Source organism: Prosopis cineraria, unplaced genomic scaffold (assembly GCF_029017545.1).
Source record: "Prosopis cineraria cultivar Desert tree isolate PC_DT_omini unplaced genomic scaffold, ASM2901754v1 PC1, whole genome shotgun sequence".
NCBI lineage: Eukaryota > Viridiplantae > Streptophyta > Magnoliopsida > Fabales > Fabaceae > Prosopis > Prosopis cineraria.
The window spans coordinates 29,116,410-29,128,547 of record NW_026555332.1 but is presented as its reverse complement, the minus strand read 5'-3'; the positions used below and the strand labels follow the sequence as shown (position 1 = coordinate 29,128,547).

The 12,138-nt window shown below is 34.6% G+C and overlaps 1 protein-coding gene across 1 annotated transcript; it reads right to left on the bottom strand.

Moving 5' to 3' along the window:
• Positions 1–5,955: 5,955 nt before the first annotated feature.
• Positions 5,956–7,819, bottom strand: LOC129286642 (uncharacterized). The gene is made up of 4 exons (XM_054922653.1): positions 7,489–7,819; positions 6,782–7,032; positions 6,609–6,666; positions 5,956–6,479 (listed from the first exon to the last, which is right to left on the bottom strand). Exons 1-4 carry the CDS (start codon positions 7,817–7,819, stop codon positions 5,956–5,958), a joined length of 1,164 nt encoding a protein of 387 aa, XP_054778628.1.
• Between the last annotated feature and the right edge of the window lie 4,319 nt (positions 7,820–12,138).

The window sequence follows — 12,138 nt, the reverse complement described above, 5'->3', positions numbered from 1 at the left end:
CTCTTAGTTGGTAAACTTAGAGTTGAGGTAACCAGGAATTTTAATCATTTTATATCATAGTGTCTGCAACTTTAAGTTATGTTAAGTTATCATTAGCTTAAGATAGGTAATATAGACATGTTAGTTAATATATTGACTTTGAGTTAATGTTATGCGATAAACAAGCTTAATAGTGATAAAAATGCTTTATAGCTATGTGATAACCTACAAGTTTTATTTATGAATGTGTTGAGTTATTAAGATATGCATGAATGTATATTCGCATATGTTGACTGAACTTGCATAATCATGGTAGGTAAGAATTCACCCTAGAATAGTAGAAGATTAGAATGGTAAATCCACATGGTGTGGCCTCTACTAAGTTTGCACACAGTGATTAGTATATTTCATTATCACATGTGCTTAGTATTGCTAACAACCTATAGGTATGGCATGGGTCGGGCATGATGCTTAGTATCACTGATCCTGGATTGGATGGTGTCACATTCGAAAATGCGACACGAACGACACGAGAGCAGAGGTTCCGACTTTCGAAAAGAAGACCGAAGAAATGGGAGTCGCCACCAAAATTTTGAGGGAAATCTTGGAAAACCGTTTAATGGTGGATAAGGATGGTCTGTGAATAAAAAAAATAGGTTTGAGAGTCAGTTGAGTATAGGGAAGGTGTTAGGCACCCCACAACACCCGTTCGTGAGAACGGTTACCTGAAGTTTGTTATGCTATATTAATATGATTTTATAATTATTTTAATTATCCCTTTATATCCATATGTTTGATATAATAATGATAAGAATTAAGTGAGAAATATTTATTTATTTACGAGAGAGGACTTGACTCAGAATCTGACTCTGATGCCTACGTACCCTGTGATGGGGATTAAAGTCCACGTAGTTCGGGCTAAAAATATTGTCAATGGTTTTCTTTATTTGTAATTTCCATAAAAAAAAGTTTAAATGAAAATAACTTATCAGTTGCAAACAAAATAATTTTCTAAGATATGCTGTGTTTTAATTTGTAAAGATAATTTGGTTTCACTTTCTTACTCCCATTTTATATTTTGAAAATGTTTTCATTACTTTACTTTCTCTTATTTTAAAAATTCACCTTGCTAACATAAAAAAGTAATTTTAAAGAAAGAAATTTCTAATATGCCTACGGAGACTTATTGTCACTCGTGGACATTCAAATGACCTTAATTTTATATTTTCTTTTTGATATTAAATCTTAGATTATCTACACAATATTTTTATTATAATATGTCTTTTTTTATATGTTAAAAATTATTCAATGGACTCATGCGGACTATATATATATAAGTATTATTATATTATTATTTACAATATTTATTAATAACCACAACATCTGCAAGGACTTATTATCCTTCACAATGAGGCAATTAAGCTGAATATCTATGGAGATTTTTTTAAATCTCTCACGATACCATTCAAATGTTTTAATTGATTATATTTGTGAAATAATAAGAACAAACTCCTTCATTTAACCACATATTTAAAATCTCCATATGAAAATGATGTCATTTAAAATCAAAATTATCTTCAAGAATTAATCAATTAATATCAAATGGAAATTAAAAACAAAATAATGTATGACTTTGAGAAATAAAGAAATAGAAATTAAATTTAAGTTGATTAATACTCTTTCATGCTAGAAGACAAACTTGAATCTAACTTATCACTTAGCTCAACAATAAAATTTTTTTTTCAAAATATTAGAATCAAAAGCATCATGCGCAAGTATTATAACTAAATCAGCCTCATTTGTAAAAGCAAATAAACACATGTTAGAGCATATTTAAGGTATGCAACATTATTTAGAGAAAGAAAACACAATGTTACAAAGCTACTTTCTCTTCAAATATTTTCATGAATATTCCCTATCCATACTTAAATGTTCACAACTTCTAAATTTCCTTATTTCAAATATGAGGAGTTATCATCAAATATGAGAGTTAAACACTAGATTTTCTGGCATTTAAAACTTTAGTCCTTATCTGCTTTCCGCTGCGTCTCTGCTGTGTGTTTCGTGTGCATGTTTCAGTCTTTGTTTTTTATTTCTTTCTGGTGCTACATCTGGATGAAGAACCTGGGCATGGTTTGATTTCTATTTTTTTTCTTTTCTTTATCTCCTTTCTGCTGCGTCTCTGCTGTGTGTTTCATGTGCATGTTTCAGTCACTTTTTGTTTTCTTTCTGGTGCGTCTATATGAGGAACCTATGCATGCTTAGTCTCTGTTTTTTTTTCTTTATCTGCTTTCCGCTACTGCACCTGGACAAATGGACAGAGGTATTGGTTAAACGCTGGATTTTCCAGCGTTTAACCCTTGATTCCCATATTATTTATATTTTTTCTTAAAAAAAACCTAACTCTCTTTTCTTTTAGTTTTTAATTATGTTTATTATTATTATTATTATTATTATATATGTAATCAGATCTATAAGAATTTAAAAATACTTAATTTTTAAGAAGTTGATTCTCATAATTTTCTTATTGTTGAAATAATTTGAGAGAGATTTTTAAAGATTTAAGCAAAATTATTACTTTTAATTTTTTTAAAAAAATACATAATCCCTAGAAGGATTAAATTTTATTTTTGTATTTTATATTTTTTAAAAAAATATAATCCAAAAAAGATTAAATTTTCTTTTTTTGTATTTTTATATGTTTTTTGGTTATTTATTATTATTTTTATTAAATTAAAAAAATGCCCGGACAAAATACAGTGTTCACAGTTGCCGCTCTTTACTTGTTTCTTATGTAAGTATATAAGAAAGTGTGTTTTTGAATTCTTGCATAAGTGACAAGTAAAGATAGAACATGTATTTTGGTCGGCCATAAAATACCTATTAAAAGACCTAATTGCCCCTAACACGGCAAGATATGATTAAATGCAAGACTATTGCATAACAAACACAATGACATGATTTTTGATTTCTTTTTTTTTAGCAATGTGATGTGAATGAAAGTAACTAAATAAAATAAGATAAAAAGAAGGATGTTGTAAACAAATGACCATGATCCAAACAAAATATATGTTGGCTAGATGCCTATCTCCATTTGCTTTTCTAAGTGAGGATTTCACGAGATGACATTCTTATGAATGAAGAAAGAAACATATGTTTTTTCATCTACTCAAGAAAACCTCTCCCTATAGGGCTTTGAGCGATAAGGAAGTGCCTACCCATGTAGGGCTTTCGGTAAGTGCCTATCTTTAGAGGGCTTTGAACAGTAAAGAAGTACCTACCCAAGTAGGGCTTTTGGTTGGGTGCCTGTCTTTACAGGGCTTTGAACGGTAAAGAAGTGCCTACTTAAGTAGGGCTTTTGGTGGGTGCCTGTCTTTACAGGGCTTCAAACGGTAATAAAGTACCTACCCAAGTAAGGCTTTGGTGAGTACCTGTCTTTACAAGACTTTGCGTAGTAAGGAAGTGCCTACCCAAGTAGGGCTTTTGGTGAGTGCCTGTCTTTACAGGGCTTTGTGTAATAAGGAAGTGCCTACCCAAGTAGGGCTTTTAGTGAGTGCTTGTCTTTACAGGGCTTTAAACGGTAATAAAGTGCCTACCCAAGTAGGACTTTTGATGGGTGCCTGTCTTTATAAGGCTTTGAATGGTAAAGAAATGCCTACCTAAGTAGGGCTTTTGGTGGGTGCCTATCTTTACAGGGCTTCAAATGATAATAAAGTGCCTACCCAAGTAGGGCCTTTAGTAAGTGCCTGTCTTTACAGGTCTTTGAACGATAAGGAAGTGCCTACCCAAGTAGGGCCTTTGGTGAGTGCCTGTTTTTACAGGACTTTGCGTAGTAAGGAAGTGCCTACTCAAGTAGGGCTTTTGGTGAGTGCCTGTCTTTACAGGGCTTTGAACGGTAAAGAAGTGCCTACCCAAGTAGGGCTTTTGGTGGGTGTCTATCTTTACAAGGTTTCAAACAGTAATAAAGTGCCTACCCAAGCAAGGCTTTTGGTAAGTACCTGTCTTTACAGAGCTTTGAACAGTAAAGAAGTGCCTACCCAAGTAAGGCTTTTAGTGGGTTCCTGTCTTTACAGGGCTTCAAACAGTAATAAAGTGCCTACCCAAGTAGGGCTTTTGATGGGTGCTTGTCTTTACAGGGCTTTAAGTTATAAATGTGATATACTATTTGTAATGATAATTTTATTATGTATCCTCTTTCTCCTGCTTCCTTCTTTCGTTCATTTTTTTCATTTGTTTTTATTAAATTTCTTGTAAATAATAATAATAATAATAATAATAATAATAATAATAAAAACAATACTAACATATGCCCTCATGCTAGGTAGAAGATATCATTACTTTATGTAATCGTTTCGTTTAACTAACCCATTCTCAAGATTTAGTGGCAATATATAGGATAGGTGGATAAATGAATCTAGTACAACTCGGATAAAGTACGTGCCTCTGATTTCATCCAAAACCCTAAGAATAAAACCTTTATTATTAAAACTTGTGGGAAGAAGGGAGAGAGTCTTATATCTCATGTAAAAAGTATAATATAAAGTGTTATGTCTCTAATAAGGCTGATTTTATGAACAAGAAAGAATACAATAAGGATTATGTAAATAAGAGATTATACATCATGAAGAGTTAGTTTATCGACTAAATAAACCACTTGGAGTCACAAGAAAGAGAGAAATTTAATAGGAGGAATCTCAAAAGAATAAAAAAAGATCGGGACGAAAGAAGTCTCCTCATTGGATCCTTTACAACATTTGCAACGAACTTATATGTCACTATGAATATATGTGGTAAGAATTGATTATATGAAGCATTTGTCCACCTCATTCTAGTAAGACACCAGTCTTTCTAACCCCTTGATATAATATTTCAGTTTGCCATAATTTTTGCTCAAATCCTCCTTTCTTTTACCTTATCTTTTGCCTAGGTCCTTTTTTTTTTAGACTTTCAACCTAGCAAGTATCTTTGTGTGATCTCTTTTCTTTTATATATATATATATATATATTGCCTTAACTTTTTCCTAGGTGCCCTTTTCAGGTTTTCAACCTAGCAGACATCTTTGTTTAATCTTTTTTTTTTTTCCTTAGCTTTTGCTTAGGTTGCCTTTTCTGGTTTTCAGCCTAGCAGGTACTTTAGCTTTAAGCAAAATATTTCTTCACAATATCTGAGTTTATAGGTTTTGACAATGCTTGGCCCTCCATATCTACCAAAATAAGGGCGCCTCCTGAAAAGGCTTGCTTCACAATATAAGGGCCTTCGTATGAAGGTGCCCATTTACCTCAGCAATCCTCTTGATTCGGGAGGATTTTTTTTCAAGACTAGGTCCCCTGGCTTAAATTCTCTTGGACACAGCTTATTATTAAAAGTCTTTACCATCCTCTTTTGGTATAATTGCCCATGACATATGGCTGCTAATCGCTTTTCTTCTATCATATTCAATTGTTCAAATTGAGTTTTAATCCATTCATCTTCTTCTAACACAGATTCTATGACCACACTTAATAAGGGCATCTCTACTTCAATTGGAGTCATAACCTCCATGCCATATACTAATGAGTAAGGTGTTGCCCCAGTTGACACATGTATAGTCATGCGATACCCATAAAGAGCATATGGAAGCATCTCATGCCAATCCTTATATGTGATTGTCATCTTTCCAATGATCTTCTTAATATTTTTATTAACTGCTTCAACCGCCCCATTCATTTGAGGTCGATAAGGTGTCAAGTTACGGTGTTTAATTTTGAATTGTTCACATCTGAACTTCAATCCCATTCAAATTAGGCGCATTATCTGTAATAATCCATTCTGGTAGACCATATCTACAGATAATGTTCGTTTTTAGAAACCTAAGAAAGGCATTCTGGGTAATGCTAGCAAAAGAAGCAGCCTCTATCCACTTTGTGAAATAATCAATAGCTACAAGGATGAAACGGTGCCCATTTAAGGCCTTAGGATTGATTGGACTAATAACATCAAGTCCCCATAAAGAGAAAGGCCAGGGGCCACAAGGTTGTGAAGCGGTTGAGGTGGGGCATGTATTCGATCAGCATAAATTTGCCATTTATGGCACTTTTTAACATATTAATACAATCTGTTTCTATAATTAGCCAAAAATAACCATGTCTTTGAACTTGTTTGGCCATAGTATGGCCATAAGCATGAGTTCCACATATTCCTTCGTAAATTTCCTCTAAAATTTTCCGTGCGTCCCCTGAGTCAACACATCGAAGCAGTGTATCATCAAAAGTTCTTTTGTATAGTACATCCCCACTAAGGAAGAAATTCATTGCCATATGTCGAATAGTCTTCTTGTCATTTTCCATTGCTTCCAAAGGGTATTCTCCACTTTTTATGTAACCTTTTATATCAAGGAACCATAGTTGTGCTTTCATTTCATTTTCAACATTCAAGCAATATGCAGGATTAATTTTAGCCTCAATCCTGATTGGTTGAACATGAATTCCACAATCCAACTTAACCATGACAGCTAGTGTCACTAAAGCATTAGCGAATTGATTCTTATCACGAGGTAAGTGATGGAATCTCACCTTGTCTAATTTATTAATCAATTGGGTGAGCTATTTTTGATATGGGATTATCTTGGAATCTTTAATTTACTACTCACCAGTTGCTTGATAAATAACAAGGGCAGAATCTCTAAAAACATCAAGTTCCTTTAATGCCTAATGTCACAGCAGCTTGTAAGCCATTTAAACATGCTTCATACTCAACCATATTATTGGTACAATCAAAGCCTAATTTGATGGCTAGTAGGAATTGTCTACCTTCTACAGATACCAGTACTACTCTTAATCCATTTCCATAAATATTCACTGCCCTATCAAAATACATCTTCCATTTCTCCTCCCCTTGTTCTTCTTCCTCTGCAACAAGAACATCCTCTCCTGGGAATTGAAAATTTACAAGTTGGTACTCCTCCATAGGATTTGCTTCCAAATAATCTGCAATGATACTTCCTTTAATTGGCTTACGAGTTATGTATTTCACATCATATTTCGAGAGTATTACTTGCCACTTAGAAACTCGACCTGACACATAAGGACTCTCAAAAATATATTTTATTGGATCCATTTGTGAAATCAACCATGTGGTATAATACAACATGTATTGCCTTAGCCGTTGAGTAACCCATATTAAACCACAACATGTCTTTTCAATTAGTGAATAGCATGATTTACAATCAGTGAACTTTTTGCTGAAATAATAAACTACTTTTTCCTTTTTGCTAGCTTCATCAAGCTACCCCAGCATTGCACCCATAGATGTAGGTCTTATAGTTAAATAAAGGATTAAAGGCTGACCAGGTGTTGGAGGTACTAATAATGGAGGGTTCAATAAGTAGTCCTTAATCTTATCAAAAGCTTACTGACAATGTTCATCCCCCTTGTCAGTATGACTTTTCCACAATAATTTAAAGAGTGGCTCACAAGTAGCAGTTAGATTGGCTATGAATCTAGATATATAATTCAAGTGCCCTCAGAAACCGTGAACCTCTTTCTCTATTTGTGGCGGCCTCATGTCACGAATTGCTTTAACCTTGTCAAGATCTACCTCTATACCTTTCTTACTGACGATGAAACCTAACAATTTTCCAGATGAGGCTCCAAATATGCATATATTAGGGTTTAACCTTAGCTTGTATTTACGCAAATGTTTGAACAATTTTTGAAGAACTACTACATGGCTTTCATCTTCAGTAGACTTAGCTACCATGTCATCCACATACACCTCAATCTCCTTATGTATCATATCATGAAACAGTGCTACCCTAGCTCGTTGATAAGTTACACCTGCATTCTTTAATCCAAAGGACATCACCTCATAACAAAAGGTACCCCAAGGTGTAATGAAAGTAGTTTTATGTTTATCCTCCACATGCATAAGAATCTAGTTGTATCCTGAATAACCATCCATAAAGGAATATCTATAACTACATGTTGTATTATCTACAAGCACATCAATATGTGGTAAGGGAAAGTCATCCTTAGGGTTAGCACGATTCAAGTCCCTATAATCCACACACATTCTAACTCGTCCATCCTTTTTTGGCACTGGAATGATGTCAACCTATTGTGGATATTTGACGACTTTTAAGAATCCGGCTTCCCATTGTTTCTTTACTTCTTCTCTAATTTTAAGTGACATATTGAGGCTTATTCTTCACAATTTTTGCTTCTTAGGTTTACTATCAAGATGTAAAGGTAACCTATGAGTAGCAATTTCCAAATCAATCCCTGGCATATCCAAGTATGACCACGCAAACACATCAAGATACTCTCGAAACAAACTAATCATCTCTTCTTTCTTTGGATTATCAACAATCTTTAACTCCTTTTTATCTTCCTCTATCCCTAAATTTACAATTTCAATTGACTCCTCATGTGGCATGATGCCTCGTTCAGAAGATTCTATCATTTTTGCAAATATTAGGGGCGTTGCTTCATCTTCATCAGTTTCATAGTCATATGTATCCGTAGTGAAACATGGTTCATTCAAACTATGCTCAGGAACCAATGGGTTAGACAAGAGTTTCGAGAATTCTAATTCCCTGGAAGATTATCATGCAAGGTGAATGAATATTTATATGTATAAGGTGTGAATAGGAATATGAGAAAAACATTATGGATGGAGAGAATAAGAGCGGAGAATGAAAAAAAAAAAAGAAAGAAAGAAAATATGATGAGGAGGAAAATAAGAAAGGGCAAAAGGAGAAAATAAAGAAGAAAACAAAATATTACATTCATTCCTTAAATAAAATTCGAGAGTACACAAATTAACTTAAAAAGTGAAACAACACATTGAAATATTACTTTAATGACATGACATCAGCAATCTCCTTAGATTCCCAATTGCCGAACACTTTTCCTAGTGTGTCTGGATGTATCCATACTTCTTTTAAGCTCTCTTTGTCTTCTTCACTCATCATAGCTACAAAACCATTTGGATTGATTATCTCTGTAGGTGATGCAAATGTTTCACGAATATGTGGGATTTCCAGCTTATCTTGGATTTTTTTCTTTCTTCAACTTCATTTGCCTTGTCATTGATGCTTTTAAAGAAGGCTTATACCCCAGTCCTTGACGTTTTGGGTTTTTTGGGAGTATTGTTGGCTCTTTCATCCCTTGCAACTTTGTTCCCAATCCTTTTCCCGACTTAAATCCATGGTTCTTCATTATCTTAGCCATGACTTGATTCACCTCCTTACTTGATTGGTCAACCTCCACAAACTCAAGGGTTTGATTTACACATTCAAAAGATTAATTAATATTCTCAATATAAGGTACCGCACTTGGCTTACTAATTATCAGTGCTTCTTCTCCTCTTATGGTAATAAGTCTTCCATCATCAATGTACTTGAGTCTTTGGTGTAGAGTCGAGGGTACAGCTCTAGCATCATGAATCCAGGGTCTACCAAGTAACATGGTATATGTAGCATCGATGTCCATAACTTGAAATTCTACCACGAAAGTGCTTGGTCCAATTTGTAATGGAAGGTAGACATTGCCTATGACTTCTCGTCTTGTCCTATCAAATGCCCTAACTATCACGTCACTATGTTTCATACAAGATGCATCAACAGGTAAAAGTTCCATGGTAGATCGAGGTAAGACATTTAAGGCAAAACCTACATCAATTAAAACCTTGGCTATTACATAACCATGGCACTTCAAAGTAATGTGGAGCGCTTTTGGGCATTGAGAAGCTATTAGGAAGATCTCATCTTCAGAGAATGCAAACAATGTAGAGTTTTTCACAACATTAACTAGATTAACCACTTTCTTTGGAGTTATGTTTGGGCACACATAAGCTTCACTTAGAACCTTTTGTAAAGCCTTTCGATGTACTTCAGAATTCAAAATGAGGGACAATATAGAAATTCACGCTGGTGTCTTATTTAATTGTTCCACAATGTTATATTCACTTTGCTTCATGATCTTTAAAAATTCATCAGCCCTTTCTTCTTTGCCTTTCATAGTGAATTCTTTAGTGCCTGAGTTTTCTCCAACTTCTAAACCATTACTCCTTGACATATAGGTTTCGTTGGCATAAATTCGGCCACTTCGTATAATTCCACCAACAGTATTATCAACATTACTAACTTTGTTTAGTGTCCCTTAATCGAAAGGACCTTCAATTCTTAAGCCATAATTCCAAGGTACAGCATGATTTCTATGATATGGGAATAGTGCTGGTACGTGGAGGAGAGCGATAGGCTTCTTGTCATCGACATTATGAGATGTTTTGCTGACAAGCAAAAGGGATTTTTTTGCTGATTCCTTCACTTCATAAATTGGCTTATTTGTCCTAAGGGATGAATTTTCTCCTTTTGTAGCTTGTGACTCCTTATTGATTACAAAATAGGTAACCTTCCCATCTACTGCACATATATTTCTCATATTTTTTCTGCCAATGACTATAATCCCTAATATTATCATTTTTTGAACCAGCTCTTTGAAGGGAATACATTTTTCAATGTCATGACCTACAGCATCTTGGTGATATTCATAAAAATCAAGTGTAATTTAAGTAGTTCTTTCATTGCTTCCAAAGCTTTACTGAATGTGGCCCAATTCTCTTAAGTGCTCATACAGCTACTTTATGGTGCAAGGAATGTCTTCTATTGCTTTTGAGAGGCTAATGTCATCATCTATCATGGCAACTAGCTTTTCTTTTTCATGCTCAGGTAGGGGATTGGTGGTAATATTAGGATTGTTACCTGTCTTAATCCCAATATGATTTTTATCTAATAGAAGAAGTACATGTCTTCTAAAAGCATCACATTTGTCAATAGAGTGGCCAACAACCCCTATGTGGTATTCACATGTTGCGTTTAGATCATACCAAGTTGGGAAAGGTGGTTGGAGAGGTTTAACAGGTTGAGGCCCCATAAGATTCTTTGCAACCAAATCTTTATACAACTCTGTCTATGTAATATTAAAGTTTAGTAATAGGCACTCGTCTCGAGGTGGCCTTACTGGTCTTAATCCACTATGGTGTTGATTACCCATTTGATAATTAAATTGAGCACTTGGAGGGGCATGATAAAATTCTACCCTTGGCCATGCCGAATCAAACCGTGCAAAGTTGTTTGGTTGAGAATACGAAGGGTCATGGACACAATTAAAGGATTGTTGGTAAAGTCCTTGCACATAATTGACATCTCCTTCCTTTTTCTTCCCCACTTATGCTTTCTTGGCTTTTGAGGGTGTATTTTCTAATCTTCCTCTCCGTATGCTTGTATTAATTCATTCACCCACTTTAATAAGATCAGAAAAATCTCGAGCCTGCATTCCTAACATAATCTTATGATAAGGATCAGCTAGAGCATTAATAAAATAAGTTCATAATTCAAACTCAATTAAAGGAGGTTGTACTTTAGAAGCAACTGATCTCCATCTTTGGGCATATTCCTTAAAAGTCTCATTAGCCTTCTTCTTCATCCCTTCTAACTATTCCCTTGTTGGGGCTATGCTTAGGTTAAACTTGTATTGTTTCATAAATGCACTAACCGAATCACCCCATTTCTTATATTTAGAGCGATCAGATTTCATAAACCACCTTAGCGCACTCCCTGTGAGACTTTCCTGGAAGAAATTGATAAGGAACTTTTCTTCCCTTAACCAAACTGACATCTTTATGCAATAAGTAACCAAATGATATTCAGGCACCACTACCATCATACTTGGTAAACTCTGGTACTTTAAATTTCTTTAGAACAAGTACTTCCGGTGGTAAGTAAAGTTCGTTAATCTTAAGGGATCCCCAGGTGACTGGACCTTGTAATACTCGAAGTTGATCCTTCATTTCTAACATCTCTTCCTTTTAGCTATCTTTGGAATTGTCTTCCATGCCTTTTAGTGATGCGTTATTAAAACCTTCAGTTGGATCTATGACCAGGATGTTATATGTATATACTTCTCCCTTATTCCACTCTTGGGTAGGTTGTTCAGGGGATTTCACTACAGGATCAATCCTTCCACCGATTTCTGTACTATTAACAACCCCCCTTGTGGCTATAAAGACTCATTTCCTTGGTTTCCATTAGAGGGTTGAGTGTTACTAGTGTTAACTGTCCCACTTGCATTCATATTTTGTAACAACTTCATCATTTCACCCATTTGAGCTTGTATAAG

What these genes read in the sequence shown, in the direction of transcription:
- LOC129286642 (XM_054922653.1), bottom strand. Translation starts at nt 7,819, where the DNA reads ATGTCCTTTGGATTAAAGAATGCAGGTGTAACTTATCAACGAGCTAGG. An exon ending in AATAGAGAAAGAGGTTCACG is followed by an intron (nt 7,033 to 7,488) that starts GTTTCTGAGGGC and finishes CTTATGTGTCAG; the next exon opens with GTCGAGTTTCTAAGTGGCAA. An exon ending in ATGGATTAAGAGTAGTACTG is followed by an intron (nt 6,667 to 6,781) that starts GTATCTGTAGAA and finishes CTGTGACATTAG; the next exon opens with GCATTAAAGGAACTTGATGT.